The sequence below is a fragment of the Hesperophylax consimilis genome, chromosome 26 (assembly GCF_061612785.1).
Source record: "Hesperophylax consimilis isolate HC1 chromosome 26, BYU_Hcon_1.0, whole genome shotgun sequence".
NCBI classification, from domain to species: Eukaryota; Metazoa; Arthropoda; class Insecta; order Trichoptera; family Limnephilidae; genus Hesperophylax; species Hesperophylax consimilis.
Window position 1 is genome coordinate 24,472,386 of NC_142861.1, and position 21,667 is coordinate 24,494,052.

The window sequence follows — 21,667 nt, forward strand, 5'->3', positions numbered from 1 at the left end:
ATTTAACTAGTTTCAGGTTTATACTCGTACAATAATATATAAGTGTTTCACAGTTACAATTAGGGTTGCCAGATACGGGCTGGATAAAAAGTAATTATTAAGTCTCCAAACAAATAAAAGAAATCAGCACCTCTTTTAAATAAAAATCAACTTAAGGTACATATTCGAATATAATAACTAAACTTAAAATACAAATTAAAACTTCGGTAAAAAAAATTTACGTAAAGCATTATCTAACATAAAAAAAACTGAACTCAAAACAAAAATCTGGCAGTTACAATTCTCGTCTGCACTTAAGTGCAGCAAAATCATTAATTAGATCTTCGCAATCCAATTTCCTTAAAAAATCTGCTTCTATGTTAAGCAAAGCAAGATTTTTCAGCCTTTGCTCCGCCATTGTTGTGCGTAAATAATTTTTTACACGTCGTAAACAAGAAAATGATCGTTCTCCAGAAAAGTTACTGGCGGGAGTACACACACACATTCGAAGAGCAATATCCACGTTTGGATAAATGGTTTTGAGATCTTCAGTTCGTAACCATTTTAACAAACTGACAGCATTGTTTCGATCCTTATTTTTCAAACTGCAGTGAGCACGAAAATGAAGACATTCTTCTGAAAAATGGGCTTCTAAATCACTAGAATAAATCATTTGCAATGATTTTGCCTTTTCTTCGACTTCAGAAGGGCTTAGTTTTGTCAATTGAGTAATAAAATTAAATTTATTATAAAGTGATTTGTAAGCACTCAGTCGTTTTTTTAGTTTTGCTGATAAGGAATCGATTATTACTAAAAAAGTAGTGATTCTGAAATTTTCGCGGCCGTTTTTTTGTTGCATCTCTTCACCTGTATTATTCTCGCCAGGAAGTAGCTTAGGCTTTCGATTGCGTCGAAAATATCTTTCATTTTCCTGTAAAAAGGACAGTTTTTTGGCTTGGTTTTCGAAATCATCAAAATTATCTCGCATTTCGCCAATAAAATGTATAAGTACCTCATACAGTTCTATGACAATGGTGATGTCAATTTCCACACTCTGAAGTTTTTTACTTGTGGCGTTAATACGATTCAGTAAAAATCCCCAAAACACAGTCATGATGGCCGTTTCAAAGCGTTCCAGTTTTAAACGAATACCTTTTGCTTCACATATAACGGCTTTCTTCTTTCTGTGTCATTTTTGATCGAGACTAACGCTTTATATTATAACGCTGTTTATATATTATATAACGCGCTGTGTGCTGTGTGTGAACACGCTCTTGCATATCGCAATTTCGTACGTAGAATATTTAGGTACTTATCATCTGTGACTTTTTTGTCACGATTGGCCGCCCCTAATATCTGGCCGCCCTAGGCCCGGGCCTACATAGGCCTAAGGGCAAATCCGCCTCTGCATAGTTTCTACTTGTCAAATGTTAAAAAATGACATCTTCAAAAGTAACATCTACCGAAATAGCGGGCTATTCAATATAACACCTCTTATTGGAAAACCCTGTAGATAATAATTTATTATGTCTTGTCAATTATCAACAGAGCGAAATATAAAGTTGCTAGCTGAGTGTACCCGGGGTTGCTCGGGTTATGAATGATTTAGAGTAAAGTTTTGAGGTTGTGAATTCCAGGATAAACATTATATATATATATATAGTAAAATAAAACCAATTATGGAATTCCTCCTTGTGACTTTAACTGAGACAGCATAATATGGAATAAGTTATTTAAATTTGTGAGAAAGGATATATTAATTAAAAAATTTATACAAAACAATACATTTATAGCCATGGAGAGAGGTTGTAGATATAAATCAAATCATAATAGAGATATAAACAATAGACACATAGACATTATTCACAAACCATCAGAGAAATATTATTTTATGGACCTCTTGTATTTGGTAAGTTCGCAACTGAAAATATCAACCTTGGATAATACGCTATCGTAATTATTGCATAGTCTGTTCAGGCAAGAATTCTGCTTAGATATATAAACCTTCCGGAAGAAATTCTCCAAATGATAGTGAAAACTAAGCCCACAAACAGAGAAACGCAGATAGCGACTTTATTTTATACTAGCTGACGTGTACCCAGCGTTGTTATTCTTAGGAGATAGATATACACCATCAGTCACTTGGCCTTTTTGAGATATAAAATTCCCTCGTAGATTCTTTTGATGTATCTCATAAGGTTTAGTCAGCGTTAACAATGGAAGCGCCAGAAAATATTTATGATTACAAAACATTGACTTTTATCTACTTTATATAAGTGAAATATGCATGTATTATATTTGAACCTTTCGAAAGAAATTCTCTAAATGATAGTGAAAATGCTATCAAAATGCGGTGCGTAGTTTACAAGAACTAAGCGCACCAACAAAAAGACGTGGATAGCGATTTTGTGTTATACTAAAGAGAAAACGTATTACAGAATATGATAAGTAGGAACTACACAATATACCTACATGTTTGAAGTACATACAGGGCCGGCTAACTGCAGGCACAATTGGAGCAATCCTTTCTTGGCGCTGACTTGCTAAGGCGCTAAGGAGTGGGCGCTGATAATACCTAACATCTCACTTGAGGATTTAACTAGCACCGGCGCCGTTTGGTTCTGGGTTGGCCCTGAGTAGTTACCCACATACGTGATAATTAACAGAGTTAGATAACAAATGTGGGGTAAGAGGGTTAAAATATCGGCGAGTGCAAATTTCATTTTATTAATTTGTGTTATTTCGTAATTTATTCATAAAAAATATATATGGCTACAGTAGGTTCTAGCTCTCAGTATAGCCCTGGTGAAAAACCACCGTTTATTTTTGAAAAGTTGCTTGAAATGGCCGTATTTTGTAATGAGATCTGAATAGATAGGTACTTCCCCGCCGTCCTCTTCATCATCTCCTTCCCTTCTCACTTCTTTCAGCTTCGCAGTATAAATGGTAATCAAGGATGACATAGTCTCACTGGCTCTAGAAGGTTGGAAGCAGTTGGAACTCATATGCGATAATGCCCTGTATCGTATTAAAAAACAAAAACCAAAACACAAAATAAATTTGTTTAAAAAAAATTCAACCCTTGAAAACGAGTTTTTTTAATATAATAAATCTATTTTAAAACTTAAAAAAATAAATACTAAAAATTGGCTTGACTGGGGATCGAACCATCCTACCCAGCAACTAGAGTCGACAACTCTATCTCTACCTCGCTAAATGCCGATCGGGTAGGACCGAAATTAATTTCGTATATTAATTGCTTTAATGTCATCAGATATTAGAGAAGTGCTATATTCCACAAAATTAATTATAAAACAAAAACCAGCATTTAATACGCCAAATAACCAAGCTCTTCATCCTCTAAATGATATTTGTCTAAACTCAAACATTGACATTTTTTCGGATTCACTGCCCAAATTCAAACGTGACATCAAGTCAATAATATAAACTGTTCAATGCACAATGCACATGCATATACATAAACACACACCCTTTCTCTCTCTCTCACACACACACACCGGTATAATACACAAGTAACTTGAGAATTAAGGAATAAACATACCATTTACCAGCATAACAAGGAAACATATAAATAGGTACCCAACATGAAATAATTCGTGTTTATTATTTCATCGTGTAAATCGTGTACCTACTGTTTGTTTCTATATTATAAAATAAAAATAAATAAATAAAGTATGTCCGCATGTGTGTACGTTATTGCCACCAAGTTAATAGAATGCATTTAATCGACAATAGCATAGCATTTTTCACCTGAATATTTTCAAAAATATTATCGCCTATTTTAGCCCTCTGACCCAAATGTGTAGACTGTATAATAAGATTGAGTGTACTAAAGGAGTTATTTTTGTAGATAATTTATATGGATTTAGAAAAAAAAATTTGCTATTGTTAAATAATATGTTGCACTGATTATATTATGTATTACTTGCGTCTCTTACTTTTCTGTAATATTTGTATTTCATACCTATATATTTTTAATTATGTTTATTTTTATTTGTTTTATATTTTAATCTTTATTTAGGTATATAAAAATTAATGTGTCTTTGTATGTGTATTTGTATGACTGAGTTTTTATAACTGAATTGTTCTCACGTAAGTGAGATCGTCTGTAAAACCCCAGTATAAATAAATAAACAACGAGTCTATCTGTCGAATTTCAGTTCGATCGGATGTCGAGAAGTGGGTTCAAAAAAGGGGAGTAAAAAAACATAACAGTTTTTTGTATTTGCTTCGAGCACATTTTATGATTTTAATATTAAAGGTATAAACAGTTGATTATGGATGTTTCGCTTGTTATTATAATAGGTATCTTGTGAGTATACCTACATTGTTCATTATGGATGTTTCGCTTGTTATTATTACAATAGTAATAGTAATTATAATAATTTATCATAAACTTCTTAAAAATAATTTCAAAAATATATAAATGACAAAAATAACACTTGTAGAAAAGTTATTAACAATTGGAGAGTTTTGCAGAGAAATAAAACGATTTCAATATAAGTATTATTACAAATGGATAGCATTTTAATAATTAACAATATCATAATAAGGTATAATTTTGACTATGTTGAAAATTACTCAAGTCGGGTCATTTGAAGGGACAATGATGTGTAAGTTGTATGTACCCAAGTAAATGACGTGGTGGTCAGTTACTTAGTTATTGAGTTTAGTTTTAGGCTATATTCAAGATAAAGTCCTTCTTGACACGGAGACAGGAGTTGTTCTCATCATCGAACAGGTCGTAACATCCGTGGGCCAAGTAAAACTTCATTCATCGTGTATGTAACCATTAGACGATATTATATTGAATGATATAGAATGAAGCAAGGATCAGGTGGACAGAGTTGTGATGTACCTAAATATTATATTCAAAATGGCGTCCTTGGTTGTTTAGTCTTCAGAGTTGGCTATATTTAAGATGGCGTCCTTCTTGACGCGGAGACAGGTCCTGTTCTCATCGGCGCACAGGTCGTACCCTCCATGGGACTTGTAGAACTTCATGGCGATCTCGTTGTCCACGAGGCAGTGCCAGTCAATCCGCGAGCACTCGTTGTCGCGAGCCATCTGCAAACATTAATGCTCAATTATCAGTCAAATATTGATTAAAATTTGTTGTCTAACAAAATATTTGGAACTTTTATGAATAACATATTTTACAGATTGTTTTTAACCGTCTCAGAATAGACATTGACTAGTCCTAGCGAGATGGTAACGGGAAAACCTATAGGACGATAAATACTAGGGTAGCCAGCTTTAAAAATATAATTTATAAGAAGTTATTGTTAAGATTTATATTAATATCTACCGCGCAATACCGGTTAAACACTTATCACTTCCACGGAGCACACTTCATCTCACTTCAGGGTATAAATTATTACTAGAAATAATTTGTACCCTGAAGATGCTTGAGTAAAGCGAAACCGGTCGGTTCTAAAAATTATTAAAAACTCGTGGTTTTAAAACAAAAAGTATTTTATTTTATTAAGCATTTTTTCTTCCCAGAACTTGTCATCTCGAAGTATACGCTCAACTTTAAGAGAGGGAAGTGTGAGCCAATCCAAACAGCAAAAATGCAATGACTTTTATTACTAATGTGTAATTGGCCCTGCACCTGGAAATAAAAATCGTGATTTTGGTTTACGCGATACGTTACGCGTTGTCTAATTTCCAAAATGTTATCTTTTTTTCAATCGCATCTTCAACAGACATACCCTTTGCAGAAGATGGGCATTTAATTTCGACGATACAGTTAACTTAATTTCAATTTATTTTTGTAATATTTATATTTTTTTGTAATACCTGCATCAACTGTAAAGCGCCCCTGAGGTGATATCTCACAAAAGCGGCGCTATACAAATTGTCCAATAAATAAATAAAATTACCGGGAAACCATCAGGTGTAGCTCCCAAAAAACAATGTTCTGGGTCTTTAAATAAGCCACTCTTCAATAGTTATGGACTCTTGTTCGCATAACTGCCGAATTGCGATTGGATAATTTATTTTCCCATATTTAATTGATTCAACATTTTGAAAAGATATACTAAAGTTTTAACTAATGGCGCACAACTATACATTCTTCTCTTGCAAATCTTACCAAACCACGACGCTGTCAAAAGATTTTAACGCCTTTCTAACCATTCACCACTCTCAGACTGTAAAATGGTTTCCCTTTCAATTCGCCGACGTTCTGGGGAAGAACATTGCAAATCTTTTAAACACTGCTTTTTTGCCACATCAAATGATATGTTATCCATATTCGGCTTTTGACATGCATCACCATATTCGGAATCTGGTTTTAATGAATTTTGTGCTTAATTTTTTTTTTTTTGTACTTTATAATTTTGGTTACAAGTCTTCTGTGTTTATTTGCTTCAAAAATTTTCAAGACATATCACGGGCTGCTATCAAAAACCCTTTTATGGAGAACATAGTGTGGCCGTTTTGTATTAAACGCAACAACAGATGCTGCGCACCTCCCAGTATAAGACTGTTTTGTTCAAAAATTAATTCTTTTCCCACATTCCATTTTGGCGACAACGCTGTTATATGATTCCGCAATATTGCTATCAACATTATATATTAAGGCGAAGTTTAATGCCAAATCACTATTTCGATTGATCTTTATAACGAATAGGTATACATTATGAATACCAAAAAAAATGCTTTAGATAAATTTAAGGTTTTTCTATCGTTTCGCTTGAGTAGAATACAAATAAAAAAATAAATTACTCAATAAAAAATATAAATGTAAATTCTAAAAAAAATATTTTTTCAATAGAAATTTATGAACGCGTAAAGGAAACAACCTTTAAAAAAATACAGTACTATAGCTAAGATTATCTGTGACAGTTTCACTTGATTAACTTTTTTGCTTTCTTATAAAATTATTTACAAAATAAATAAAAACCAGTTTTGTGTTAAAAATCGAACATTTCTAGACTCCGTTTTTCAAGCGATTTTAATACATATTACCTACAATAGTACAATATAAGGTATACCAAGAATATACACGTTTTCGGCTTGTAGCTTCCTCTTAAGATAGTATTGAAATATTATAATACATTTGGATCATACGATTATTTTTGGTTTTTATGTCATGTTGCGCTCCTCATTTTATTATCAACTTTTCGGATAGCATTACAGTGTTCATCATCATGGCAGATGTACAGATTGTGGTGAAGTATGTGTTTATGTATGTAGAAGTGATACAGTATTGCAAGCGTCAATCCTTTTAATGTGGTTTTCTGCGTTTAGTCTTGGTGTAACCGTCGTAAACCAGATTCCAAGAACTATCAAGCTTTGCCCCGTCATCTCTATTATTTTTTTTTATGAATATCAATTGCCGCTCTAAATAGATATGCTCGATGCGTTTTGGGCCTTCAAATCCAAATCAATAGCCGGTTTCAATTATGTGCGCGGCAATTTCCGATTTGTCCGGATGTACGAGTTTGTTCTGAGATGTTCTGAGATATTTTGGAGATGGTCATGACCCTGATGATGGACACTGCGATGCTATCCAAACCTATGGCTCTTGGCTATAGAAGGAGAAAGCGCAAGACCGCATTATAAACCAAACAATAATCACGATAACATTTTTAATTAGATTCAATTGCTTACTTGGCAAAAACCTTTCCAAAGCCGATGGCCAATTTTTTCTCCCCTCAGATTGGATTTAACGTAAAAGTCCTCCACGTACATAGCAGTGCCAGACCAGCTCGAGTAGGCGAAGTTTCCAAAGATGTAACCAACCAAATTATTTGTTTTAGTGCACTCTGCGACCATACAAACAAACCTCGGAGGACTGACGTCGAAACCATCTCGTTCCAATACTGAAAATTACAACACATTTAAAAAAAAACTTATAGTTCTTCAAAGCATACGCATAAGTACGAGTATATACCTAATATTATATATAATACCTACAAAATATGTAAGCGTGCACGGAGAAAAATGAGTATTGCTGATTTACTAAGAATCTCTTCAAATTATTGGAAATCCGGTTAAGAACGCTATTGGAATTCATAGGTTTCCAGATAAAAGTTTAGTAAAATAAGTATATTATATTAAAACGATGTCGGAACAAGTGTTCATAAAAAATCTAATATTTTCTCATTTTGTCATTACATGTTATCAAGGCAAATTCAGGTGCATGAACACGTGTTCCGCCGATATATTAGGATTGCCAACAATTTAAAGAGATTCTTAATAAATTAGCAATACTAATTTTTCTCCGTTTGTGATTCAGCGATTATCGATAAGGCTAGAGTTGAAGGTTTCTTTTAGTCATTAGCTGTCCAGATAGGCAACTACTTTGCACAGCGCAAGTGAGGCGTTCCCACCTAGCAAATAAATAAATAAGCAGCTAAAAGGGCAAAATAAAGTGCACGAAATCAATTGTGACTATTTTAATGTATTCGGACCGTCCCATTAATGATCAATTATTTATTAACGTACTTGCTAGTTGGGAACGACTCACGTGCACTGCGTGGAGTATCTGGCAGAGTATTGGCGAACTGTTTTAGCGAAATTTAACCAGTAGTTAAATTATTAATAAGTAGACCAATGATGATTCTAGTTCTAAATAAGGAGATTTAGTAAAAGAGATCTAATTAAGACATTAATATTTAATTTCAAATTCCAGAAGAAACCCAAGAAACTACAAGTGTATAAAATTGTATAAAAGTGTATTGGTTTTAAATTGCAAGGAATAGTAGCGTAATTCACCCTGACCTTAATTTTTTTTTTTGAAATAAACAAAAAAAACTGATGCCATAAAAATGTAATGTCGTCGGTAAATGGATACATTTTTCACGAACAAAATAAAAAAAAGTGAAATTATTTTTAAATCGTTGTGAAGATTTTTTCTAATCCAATTAAGGACAAAAAAATTGAAAAAAGTTTAGAAGACAATAGTTCATTTTGAACCAAGACAACACAAACAAGTTTCTCTACAGAATTTTAATAAAGCACGTAATTTTAAAAATAGTTTCCATAATTTAAAAAAAATACTACATAAACAAGTTGATTCCGCACACCTTCAAACACATCGTAAATGCGCGCCCCGTACATTTATGTTCTGCAACCCATTACAGAATAATTCGGTTATATGTGTAATTTTTAGTGACATTTTTAATGTCAGTGGTTAATCGAGAAATCATCAGTAAAAAAACATCTCGGGAACGTATAGGTTAAGGTGCAACATGGCGCCAGCTCTCAAACTTCCGCCACGGTGGACGCGACGCTTTGAAATGCCCGAGGGCCAGTATTTCAAATGCTTTCTTTCATAAAATTTAAATGAGGTAGGTAATATAATTTAATTTTATTAATAATATTACATATAATGGATGATTTTTTTGACAGAATCATAATAATATTATTGAACACAAATCAAACATACGCTTATCATCGGGTTTAGATGTTTCGATTTTAGTTGATCGTCTTTTATTAAAAGTTAAGATTTTTAACAACTTGACTGTAACTTGACCAACTTTGTTGAAATAAAGTTTAAGCTCGTCAACATGCTTTCAAGTGACGAGTTGATCAACTAAAATTGAAACGTCTGACCGCTATAACATACAAATAATAAATATAATAATTTATCGCCAAAATTTTAAAGAACGCGTACAATGCAAATAAGTACCACGTTAAATTACTGATAATATGGGTAAATAAAACAACCTGTCAACCTGAGAGGTATATTTATGCTGACAACATTTTTATTTTATTGTTGGCAACACTATAGCTGTCAACATATTTTTTCCATGAAATATTTCATTCAAAATTGAAAGATAAGAAGATCTGATTCAAAATGGTTATTTGGTCTATGAAATATTACACATTTATGTTAACAGTCTTAATCAATCGAGTGATTATTATTGGTTTAATGAATTTCAGTGCAATACTCACTTTCTGCTGTCAATTTGGATCCATTCGGATAACCTTCAAACGTCGCTAGTTCCTAAACAAGAGCAAAGTTTCCGGTTAATACATAAGTTATGTCATGTTTTATTTAACATGAATAATACAGAATCTAATAATATCGCTTACCACAATCATATCCATCACGGTGGGCATATCTTCCCGCTTAGCAGCGCGCACTACGATGGTCGACATTTTAAATATTAATAATTTAAAAAAAACTGTTCGCACCGCACTTTATATTATATGAGTGACTGTGATACGGTAGAATGTAGAATGTTTGTAAGTTATGTATTTACGAGTAATTTGCAAGCTTAGATTACTCTCATTAGTCATTATTTCAGATATGAGGTGAGTTTTATTTGCGTACCCACAACTGACTGTCTTTTATCAGTGAATTGTGTTTGGTATTCTAACCAACGAATTTGAATGTCAAATTAGCTTTTTTTTTAAAGTTCCATACTTTTTATTCACCAATAAATTCTAAAACTCAATCTCAGAGTATTTGGTGTACTAAACAAATTAATTATTTCAATTCTTATGCTGAAATATCACAGATTTTAAAACTATCATATAATTGTTCCATTATTCCGTAAATATAAAGAAAAGTGGGACACAGAATTGGCACATTTTATTTTTAGCACCATTTTCCATAATCGTAAATTCAAAAAGTCATTTATTATTGTCATTGTTGAATTAAAATTTTGTTTTTTTTTTTGTATTATTAACCGTGTTCCCACTTTTCTGTACATTCCCCAATTATTTCAATGGCTTTTGCTTTTTTTTAAATGAATCTGAATAAGTTATTGTAAATATTTACTTAACCGTCGCACTTTTAATATGCACAGATGATTGGAAATTACATTATTTTTCAATATAATTACTACAAGAAATAACTATTTACATCAGGAGAGATGGTAAAATTTTCATTAAAATTCCTTTTTTATTCAAAGTTAAGAATTTCCCTTATAAAACGATATTGTGCAGCCTTTTTGGATTTTTTTAGTATGGAGTTACATTTGTGAATGTTTTGTTACAATCTAAATATGCACAAATTATTTAAATAACCTAAAATATGAATCTAATAACCTATTTTGTGCATACTAAATAGTTTATTTCTTCTAATAATTAAGTTAAAATGAAGTATAATTTCCATAATATGTGGCTAAAAGTGCGGCAGTTGGGTAAATATTTACCATAGTTATTTGCATAAATAAACTTCTTTGTTTAAAATATGATATTATGATGGATATAATTATTATTGCAAAATTCTTGAATCTACTCGCAAGTTATAACTCGTAATGTTCCACGATGAACTGTTTTTCTGCAAAAATGTTGCATATTTTGCTCTTTTTTTTGTGCATTACAAATGCAAGTGTATGTCATCGTCAGCAAGTTAAGTTTATCATTCTTTAGAGTAGGTACTGCCCGCATGCTCAATCTCTATAAAGAAGTAAGAAATCCATGAAGTTTAAAAAAATCTATTACCATTTCCAGCCACTATCCTCAATCAAGTTCGAAACAATGCATTCAATGATAGAATCGTTTGTATTCATTTTTTGTTTTTATTTACGACATTTAAAGATTGTAAATATGTTTTTAGCGCAATCCGGTTTTGAATTTGAAACCTTTTGCTATCTGGACCACTGTTCTGATCATGATACAGTGAATATTAATATTGTTTCAATATTTATATCATTATGGAACCTATATGTTGATAACCATGTATTATGTACTTAAAGCATTTACAATACTAGTTGTTTTAATGCAATCTAACCAGGGCAGTCCACTTTGGATGCGGACTTGCCAATGAGCCAAGGTACTGATAATACCTAACACTTAACGTCGTTGCCTTAGGGACGGCCCTGAACCTGACACATCACGCGGCACGTTTTGACACAGTGATATATGACGCAAATGTGAATGGTAGCAGAAATAGGGGACGCCCAAGGAAGACATGGCACGATCAAGTGAATCCGATACTTGAGTCGGTCCATGTTAAGAGTCTGAATAATAGAAGAGTGTGTATGAGACGATGTATGAATGTGAAAGAGGCAAGAAGTGTGTGCCAAGACCGAGTTCTTTGGCGGTCCGTCCTTTCTTCCTACCCCTGCCGGGAATAGGCATGATGGTTAGTTTTTTAGTTATGTGACTTAGTAAAACTTCATGAATCACAAGTGCAACATCGGGGTATGGGGATAGCCATTATGGATCACATATACATATAATATAGTGTGGATTAGGTTAAAATCTTTTTTAATAAATGTTTTATGAGAGAAATAATACTGATTCAGTAATTTATTGATAATGTTGTGTTGCTTAGCAATTTTCCTTATTATGTAACTTCACTGATAAGGGTTATCAAGGAAGGTGTCTAACCTGAAGCACCGCTTCCTTATCAGAATACTAGCTGATGTGTACCCGGCGTTGCTGTGGGTTATCCTTAGGAGATAGACATAAACCGTGGCAAACTTATCTGTAGGCCTTTTTATGATGTACAATTCCGTAGTACATTAATTTGATGTATCTCATAAGGTTTAGCCAGCGTTAGCAATGTAGTATCCGAAAATATATTTTTACGACTTGATTATAAAACATGGACTTTTCTCTACTTTCTATAAATATAATATGCATGTATCACATATGTAAACCTTCCGGAAGAAATTTTCTAAATGATAGTGAAATACTTATCAAAATCCGTTACGTAGTTTAGAAGAACTAAGCGCACAAACAGACATACGGTGAGAGCGACTTTATTTTATACTATGTCACGTAACAATAACACGTTTAAAAACTCCCGCGAATTCAAATTAGTTAGCTGTCAGTTGTCGCCATTGTTCGCTGTGCGCATGCGTCCGCATTGCGCACGGTCAAGTTGGTAAACTGTACAATGCTCGCGCACGCTGGCTGACGAAATCATCAACGGTCACACTTAAAATCTAACCTCGGCCTTGACAACATGTGTGCTTTGCAATTAACAAAGACGCTCTCGTAGCGCGCCTGAATAAACGGCTATTTTTGTGCAAGTACTTTAAAAACCGGTATCTAATTTTGTACCAATTTACGATGGAGAATTGCACGCGCAATGGCGCGTACAATACAGAAGATATCCCGCCATATTAGTGATTCAACATGTACGTGTTGTTCCTCCTGCAATTCATGTAAGCTGATTAATTACCATTTCTCCACATGTGCCTTTATGATTAGAATCGTGTCAACATCCAGGCTTGCCAGCCAGAACTCTTAACTATAGAGAGAGATTGTTCCTAACAAACAGCTAGAAATATTTAGGATGTTAATAACCCTTCTCATTTGTGTATCTGTAATGTAATTGTGCTTGTGAATATACTTTCATACTCCCATTTTGTGTTTCTTTTGACGAATATGGAGTGGTCTACTTGGCATTTGTTCCCCGTGTAAAAGCCCGTTGGCTGACCTGAAACCTGAAGATATGGAACTCTATTCTCTACCACCTGAGCTAACGCCGAAATGTACGCTGGGTAAGACTCCTTACCTTGGCACCTGTACAAAGGCACCTTTTTTACAACTATTTAGAGACACTTGACCTTTAGAACTCCGAGTTATCACAATCTAATACCTCCGTAGTATGCTTTAGGTAAAAATCCCACATACAGAATGTATTATGTATTGTCAGATTATTTTATGAATGTGCCGTCGCTCGACGGATAGTAGTTTTCGTATCCAATGGGCACTTTTGGCTCTTGAGAAGTTAATCAAAACACCTTAGGACATAGAAAATATACAAGTATTTTAATCAAAAGGCTAGAATATGTCTAATTAACTTTATTGTAGTATTATTGATCCATTACAGTTGTATTTATGGGCATTTGAACACACATTTAACCTAATATCTTACAATAGTATTCACAAGATTATGATGTCTAATCTAAAGTAGCGTTTATAATTGCATTATTTAAAGTGACGTAAAGAAGCTATATTATTATATCTATTAATAATAGTACTTTGTACATTATTTAACAACAACTGAACAGAACATGGAAATATAAACAATATCAGTCATTCATATTAATATAAGTGAAAATATTTTTATCATAGCCTCAAAATATTATTAAAACTATACAATAATTGAACAACATACATAAATACACAGAAGTAAAATTGGCTATTATGTAATTTGATCTCCATTGGTAATATTTTAAGCGTCATTTATGTGAGTTTTTCATAAGAACAGCGCTGTACAAATTATCCAATTATTATTTATTGTTTTTGTGTTTAATTCGTAGAACTCCATTTAATTTTTTTTTTAAATTATGCATATTAAATTCAATAATATTATTATTCATTTCTGCAAGTGTTTTTTGGTTTTCGTTATTGTTACAGCTCTTTCGGTTTTCAAGGCCATTTTCAAACTGTGGTTATAACCACGTTTACACGACTTATTTGTAGGATTCTATTTTACCCCCTCCCAATTTAAATTTAATGATGACTAAAATGATTTATTACCTGTTAAACCGATTTACTGATAAAATAATGGTGACAATAAATTTCATATTCAGTGGGGGTATTTCGAAGTGTTTTCCTTACATTAATGTTATCTTAATTGTTTAATAATGATGTGGCTGCTATTAATTTATTTAAATGTGTTATATTGTTTAGGTTTTGTGAACATACTTAGAAGCGGGGAATAAATAATTTTCCTTACTTTATTAATTGATGTTATATTACGGTCATTGGTTCTTTTATTGATTTCTAATTGTTCAAGTAAATTTACAAAAACCAAAAAATACTTGCAGAACTTAATAATAATATAATTAAATTAAATTTACATTACATAATTTTAAAAAATATTCAATTATTATTATTATATATTATGTGAAAAATTGCAGTGCATTATTTATTATGCAAAAATATTCCAACATTAGGAGAACTTTTTCTTTACAGTAGTTTATAATAAACTAGCTAGATAGATAAACAATAGCGAGTGTTGCTTTTATGCACAACATATGGCGCTGTTTTTCAAAAAAGCATGTTTTTACCTGTCACAGGTGACATCTATATGACATAGGTATATAAAACACACTCGTATTCGAATGCAATGTTGTGTCAAAATTTCAAAGCAATCGGAGAAGAACTTTCGGAGGTTTATGATTTTGAACAAACGAACATTTACATTTTTATATTTAAATAGATATTCAAATGAATAATATGATTTAGATTAACATTTCTAAAAATATTGCACTCTATATTTAGGACTTGCACAAAGAATTTTTAACAATTTGTTTTACATCTTATTTAAAATTTATTTTCCAGAAAACTCATTGTTTGTGGAAAAGTATTTCAAGGCCCTAGCTAGGACAGCCGCGTGGGATTATATTAGTGTATTTCTTAACTGATTCATAATTAAGGAACAAATTCTGTTTGTTGAAGCCAAACAACATCTTATTGTATAAAAATGCACAGCCCAGCTGAATATGTATATCTTAAATAATTGTAAAATTGTAATATTATTGGGCAATACACTTATAATATTACTACTAATTATGTCAGGTTATCTTTATTTACAAACAAAATATCAAATAAATTCTATCTTCTGTTAATTACAACTTTATAAATTAACAATTTATAAAGTTGTAATTAACTTTATAAATGAACAATTTAAAGTTGTAACTAACTTTATAAATTGTTCATTTATAAAGTTAATTACAACTAATTATTACGTATTTAAATAATGTACCTTTAACGTCCACTGTTTAAATATGTAATTTGAATTAGAATGAATATCTTTTGTGTATTGCGAGCAACGGAGTAATGATTTAACATTGTTTTCTTTGAAAGTACATTTGTAACCTCTTTTTCTGATACACACAAGGTTTATGAGAAAGAGGTGGAGCTATCAACTAACAAGTTCTTTATAAAACCATCAGAGAATAGCTCAAGTATGGGGTTTTTTTAAAATAAATAAACATTTTATGATGATGCCATCAGTTTAGCAGCTTGAATTACATTATGCTGGTGATGATAACCACTCATTTCTCCCACTCCTGAACTGATGGAAGCAATATTTGATCCAAGGGCTCCAAATCCGTGCTGCAACGGAGGACTGAAGTGATACTGCGAATTGCTTACTCCATTGCCTCCGTGGTAATGATGCAAGGAAGGATTCCCGCCGTAGCCCTGACTCTCGTATCCAGTGGCAGAACTAGGCTCACTCTTAATCGGCGGAGAGTTGAACATGGATGGGGAGTTGGACAGGTAGTTTTGAGTGTGCGCAGAAGAAGTTAAAGAAGGATGAGAAGATTGCAAGGAATGATGGTGGGACTGCGTGTGGTGGGAGTGAGATGACTGAGAACTAGAGAGCAGAGGGGTCTGGCCGAGGTAGGGGCGCTGATTTGAGGAAGAAGAAGAGGAAGACGGTATCTTGGCCTGGGTTTCGGTAGAGTGGTGCGACTGTGTGTGCGTGTGTGACCCGGAGTTGGACGTGAGAGGAACAGCGGTCTGGCTGATAGGCTGCTTGGAATCTGGAAAGAAAATAAAATTATTGTATTAAGTGTTAAAAGTTCACATTGTTAAAACACTCAATTCAATCTGCTTTCCTGTTGCATTGAAATGGTAAAAAGAGTTAATTGCTGTTGACTTATTAATTTGACTTAAGTCGTGGTGTTTCCGTTTTATCAAATAAACTAGTTGAAAAGTTAAAAGTTTCAAATAAAAATAGGATTAGATAATTCATAATAATTTTAAGTTCATAAAATTCATAATAAATTCAAGATAATTTGGAATTCCACCATAAATTTTTACTGCAAATGATTATTATGTACGTAATTGTGTTTTTTATAAAATTGAAGAATTAGTAGAAGAAAACAAACAGCCCGTAGGGGCCAATAAGATACTTTAAAAATTCCTACCCATTGACGATGCCGTACTTGATAAAGTGACATTTTGTATTTTAGTAGAGGTAATATCTGAAAGCAAAATTTACGTACAAGGTCGACACTGTAATTGCATTGCTTCATCTTCAACACTGCAAATGCAGAGGCCAGGATCTCTCAGTTTCGTTTTCTATTTCCTCTGCACTCGTAAGCAGTGGCTGCTCATGTGCATTCTCAATCAAAAATAAATTCATTCAAATATCCTTTCACACAAAAATCTGTACTATATTTGCAAATTCATCAAATATGTATTTGTAAAAATGTAGGAAAAGTTTTAAAAACCCCAACAATATCTTTTTACCAAACAACAATTAGTGCATTTAATAATATTTTATTTTATTTTTTATTATATTATTCGAAAGTGACATCTGACAAATTTCATAAAATCTCGGCTGTCACACGCACTAGTAAATACTAGGGATTGGCCCTGGGGTTACTGGGGTTACACTACGATATAGAATATTGTTTGTTTGAAATATTCCATAGAAATTATCTGTCCATAGGTGCGTTCCGGACTCCGCTCTTATGAAAGGATTTTCACAGGGAAACCACTGTCTTTAAGTGGTGTGAGTCCTTTATATTCGCTATGTGAAATGGACGGGGCAGGGGTGAGGAAGAATTAATATTTACGGCGGACTACTAAACCGTGTGACTCTATAAGGTAGTTGGTTGTACCTTCTGCCCCCGGTGAGGCGGGCTCCTCCTTCTTGCCATCCTCCCCGCTGCCGGCCTTCTTGGGCTTGCGCTTCCTGGTCTGGATGCCGTCCTTGCGCATTGCGAGGGGCCGGTTGACGCCGTGCAGCTTGAAGTAGAGACCACACGCGTTGCACACGGGCTCCCCCTCGTTATTGCGGCGCCACAGGGTGGTGGTACGCGTACCACAGTTGGTGCAGCACAAACCCAGGCGTCGGGTTGCCGTCTGAAATTACATCAACATACAGGACTTGTAATAATTATTGTTGTGTTCAAATACATACAGATCTTAACACTGAATAGATAAACTGATATATAAGTAACTAAATTTGGAAGGCGGGTATGAGTACCATCACCCCATGTGGTTTTCGTGACTGTGTGGGGTGCCCGAGTTCATGGGGTGAGGTTTGTCCAGGTATGGCGGCTTATTCTTCTGCCCACCTACTGCATGGCAGGCCGGATTGGGGACACACTGGTTGAGGGAGACCGTTTGACTTCTCCAACAGGACTCTTTCGAACCATCGCCTTGCATCGCAGTGACAGAAATCGATTCATATGTCTGCCAGTCCGTGCATTCTTGATCCCCCTATAAGGGAAATTATTTTGTGGAGTGTGGAGCTAATATAAAAAAAATATGAGTTTGTCATTAGCAAGTCTGTGTGTCTGATGTAATGTCTACATATTTCATCTTACTTTCGGTGAAATTGCATTCAATTCAAATCCAACATTTCCAAATTTTGATATTCTTTCGTGAACAAATAATCAATCTCGTTGGCCGGTCTGGGGGATGGGAGTCAAACAGTTTAATGTGAATTACTAGTGACATCGATCTTCTTTCATATCGGTATTAAACGATAATAGATCACATTTCTATGAAATTTCCGTACAGTCGTTCATATGAAAGGGTAAAGTTTGTTTTTTCATTTTGAAAATCTTTTACCACCATCATTATAAGCTGAAGATGTTGAATGAAGGACTAAACTGAGGAAGATGGAACCTGACGCATTTGTCAACTCAGCCACTGACTGATAATGTGTTACATCCCCAAATACTTTTATTTCCTACTTACTCTTAATTAACTAAAATTATATTTTATTCCCAGGCTGCACAAATGAATAATAAATATATGCATCTAGTGATTTGACAAATCTACCAGATAGACTTGGAAAAAACTTGATGTAGATTCTACTACTAGTATCTAAAGTAGATGTAGGAAACTATTTAATGGGGGTACTGCAATTCATTCGCTCCACTACGTTACATTTGTAAAATAATTGAATAAATAACAATCAGCATTCGCAAAATCATCCCGATAGGAAAAGAAACCGTTTAATTTCACGAGTGCCAATGTGTGAATGTTGTAGAGCTAACGTTGTAAATTAGTATTCCTAAACGAATTCCTTCCAGACACATTGGATTACGCATGACCAAAGTGGTGCAAAATTCAGTTGCCTTCGAGGCGCTTTGGGCACGCGTCAATAGTGCACGGGATGTGTTGTATATCTGTACTGCTCCAACACCTTATTTGTTGTCATGAACGTAATCTGTCTCGCTCATATCACTGTTTTGGTGAACCGCGCTGTCTCCGATAACGCCCAATGCTGTTTCCCGTGTAGTATGGGAAAACAAAGTTTTGTGCACAGCAAAATATGCATGACTCATTTGTGCTTCCGCGTTATTTTGTACCAGAAGATAGCTCAAATACTTATCTGGCGTGCTTTCGTATATTGATGACTGGGGCACAGATGTTGTATGTTTTGCAAATACTGAAGACAAGCAGTGCTATGCACATAAACTCTTTGGTAACTATTTAAAAGAAAGGGAACAATTCGTTTCCTATTGTGGTTTTAACTCTAACGTGTATCCTACAAACTCTGGTGTGCCGCAGGGTTCCAATTTAGGACCCTTATTGTTTCTAATTTTTATAAATAATATTTGGGGAAAAATCAAATTCGTCCGTTTTTTACTTTTTGCAGATGATATTAAACTGTTCTTAAGAATAAGATCATTAAAAGACTGTAAATGGCTCCAGGAAGATATAAATGCAATTATTGACTGGAGTATTGACAGCAAACTCGGTTTCAACTTCCAAAAATGCTCAGTTATGTGTTTTACAAGGTCACAAAAGATCATATATTTTAATTACAAAATGAAAGATACATCACTGAAGCATACGGTGACTTATAAGGACTTAGGAATTGTGTATGACGCTCGCTTAACATTTCACGCTCACATTGAAAAGATCTGTAAATCAGCTACAAGAATGTTAGGTTTTGTCATACACAATTCAAAGGAACTGACTAACCTTGCAGTTATTAGGCTGCTTTAGTTTAGCTTAGTGCGTAGCATTCTCGAGAGTGGATCTCAGGTATGGGGGCCAGAGGACACTGTCTATGTACTAATGGTCGAGAAAATACAAAAAAAAAATTTACGATACCTCTATATGAGAGAGTTTGGTTTTTATGGCTGTTTCCAACAGAATTTATCTCGGGAATGCTGAATATCTGCAGCCTTAGTTCCAGACGGGACGTCGCATTATTGTTGTTGGCTTACAAGCTTCTGAATGGTTTACTATCAGTTCCAGACATTCTGTCAAAAATAGGACTTTATGTCCCGGATAATTTCACGAGAGGCCGCCAACACAGGCTTTTAACTCTTCCCAGGTCCAGAACTAACTTACCAATGGTGATGCCCCTGGGAAGACTCACTAGGTTAATTAACTCCCTTCCAGCTAACTTGGATATTTTCCATATGTCCTACAACGACTTTAAGCGCGAAATATTGTATTTGTTTTAACTGTATAATTATGTATAAATTTTTTTCCATATTTTGTTGACCGCTTTTGCATATGTTTTAACTGTATACTTATGTATAAAATTTTCTTCCATAATTTGTTTACCGCTTTTGCAATGTATTGGTTTTTGTACTGTTTTTGCAAATAAATAAATAAATAAATAAGGAACCGCCTCTGATTTGAAGATGCGGTAAAATGTTTATTTGAAATTCCTTCGGTTTCTAAACTCTGATTCAACGACATCCAAACACAATGATTAAATAAAAAATGAAGAAAATTTGAACAAATCGTTATTACTGCCACCTTTTGAAATAAAAACAAAGTCGATCAGTAAAACATCCGCTAGATGGCTCTGCCTCAAAACTGTCACCCTCGTCTTAGAAACTTACCAAAATATTATTACGACACCGCACGATTCCTGTTATTTCACGTAAGAAGTTAATTTTTTAATCGATAGATGTCGTTAGTAGTTCTAAATCCTACCTTGCATGTGTTTTCAAATAACATTTTTTCATGACGTCATTATTTGGTTATTGTCAATTTGGGTAATATTTGACTACTTACAAGTCTCTTGCTTGGCTTGATGAGTGGTCTGTTCATGCCGTTCATCTTGTGGTACAGTCCGCAGGCGTTGCAGAGGTAGTGGCCCGTTCCGTCTCTCCTCCAGAGAGGGGTGGAGATTGCCCCGCAGTTGACGCATTCGCGTCCCTCGCCAAAACTAAATTCCATGCCGTTGTCTGCAATAGTAGAAATAAACATTGTTATTACTACATTTTCTCACGGCCAATAGTGGATAATAATAATTTTATGTCGTTTGCCTTTTAAGGTACAGAGCCAGCCCTGTGCAAGCGCAATTGGAGCAGTTTGCTCCTAACGCCGAATTGCCAAGACGCCAAGGAGCTAAGGAACCAAAGCGATGATAATACCTAATACAGCGCCCTTTAGGTTTTTACTAGTACCAGGCGTCGTTTGGCTCAGATCTGGCAATGTATTTGAGATTGGTGAGTTCCTAAGAATGTTGTATAGGGATGTATGAATATTATTGATTGCATAGTACCTAAGTATGTCTCACCGTAAGGGCTGGTCCTTTGGAAGCCGTCGTAAGCGCTTCTCCACGAACTCATCACCATTGCGTTCTGCGCTCCGTAGAACTGTGGCGTCAGACCCGCTCCTGGACAAACAAACAGACAACACACATTATTACATGATAGTACCTACATCCTTCACATGGCATCGCAAAGATGACAATCATAGGCCCTGAGGGAAATTATTCTCTTGTATGGAGTCAATGTAAACAACAACAAAAAACATCCCTCTGCAAAGCTGACCATTTTTGGGGATGCTTTGG

The 21,667-nt window shown here is 34.2% G+C and overlaps 2 protein-coding genes across 3 annotated transcripts in view; both read right to left on the reverse strand.

The window, feature by feature from the left end:
* Positions 1 to 4,267: 4,267 nt before the first annotated feature.
* Positions 4,268 to 10,302, reverse strand: LOC149411348 (thialysine N-epsilon-acetyltransferase-like). The gene is made up of 4 exons (XM_089647313.1): positions 10,051 to 10,302; positions 9,910 to 9,961; positions 7,621 to 7,832; positions 4,268 to 5,067 (listed from the first exon to the last, which is right to left on the reverse strand). Exons 1-4 carry the CDS (start codon positions 10,114 to 10,116, stop codon positions 4,894 to 4,896), a joined length of 504 nt encoding a protein of 167 aa, XP_089503439.1. The 5' UTR covers positions 10,117 to 10,302; the 3' UTR covers positions 4,268 to 4,893.
* Positions 10,303 to 15,638: 5,336 nt separating this feature from the next.
* The window catches only part of pnr (pannier), a 125,268-nt gene continuing 119,239 nt past the window's right edge, over positions 15,639 to 21,667 (reverse strand). The window contains exons 3-6 of one of the 2 annotated variants that reach the window (XM_089647558.1): positions 21,392 to 21,490; positions 20,884 to 21,056; positions 17,508 to 17,751; positions 15,639 to 16,421 (exon numbers count right to left, since the gene is read on the reverse strand). In XM_089647558.1, the coding sequence (XP_089503684.1) occupies positions 15,871 to 16,421; positions 17,508 to 17,751; positions 20,884 to 21,056; positions 21,392 to 21,490 (1,067 nt within the window). In that variant the 3' untranslated portion in view covers positions 15,639 to 15,870. Of the gene's footprint in view, positions 16,422 to 17,507; positions 17,752 to 20,883; positions 21,057 to 21,376; positions 21,491 to 21,667 lie in introns of both variants that reach the window. The other variant, XM_089647557.1, reaches the window with a different exon arrangement.

Excerpts from the sequence above, each read along its gene's own strand:
- LOC149411348 (XM_089647313.1), bottom strand. The coding sequence starts at position 10,116 with ATGTCGACCATCGTAGTGCGCGCTGCTAAGCGGGAAGATATGCCCACC. Across the intron at positions 9,962-10,050 it reads CCGTGATGGATATGATTGTG|GAACTAGCGACGTTTGAAGG; the intron begins GTAAGCGATATT and ends GCTCTTGTTTAG. Across the intron at positions 5,068-7,620 it reads TTTGGAAAGGTTTTTGCCAA|ATGGCTCGCGACAACGAGTG; the intron begins GTAAGCAATTGA and ends TAATGTTTGCAG.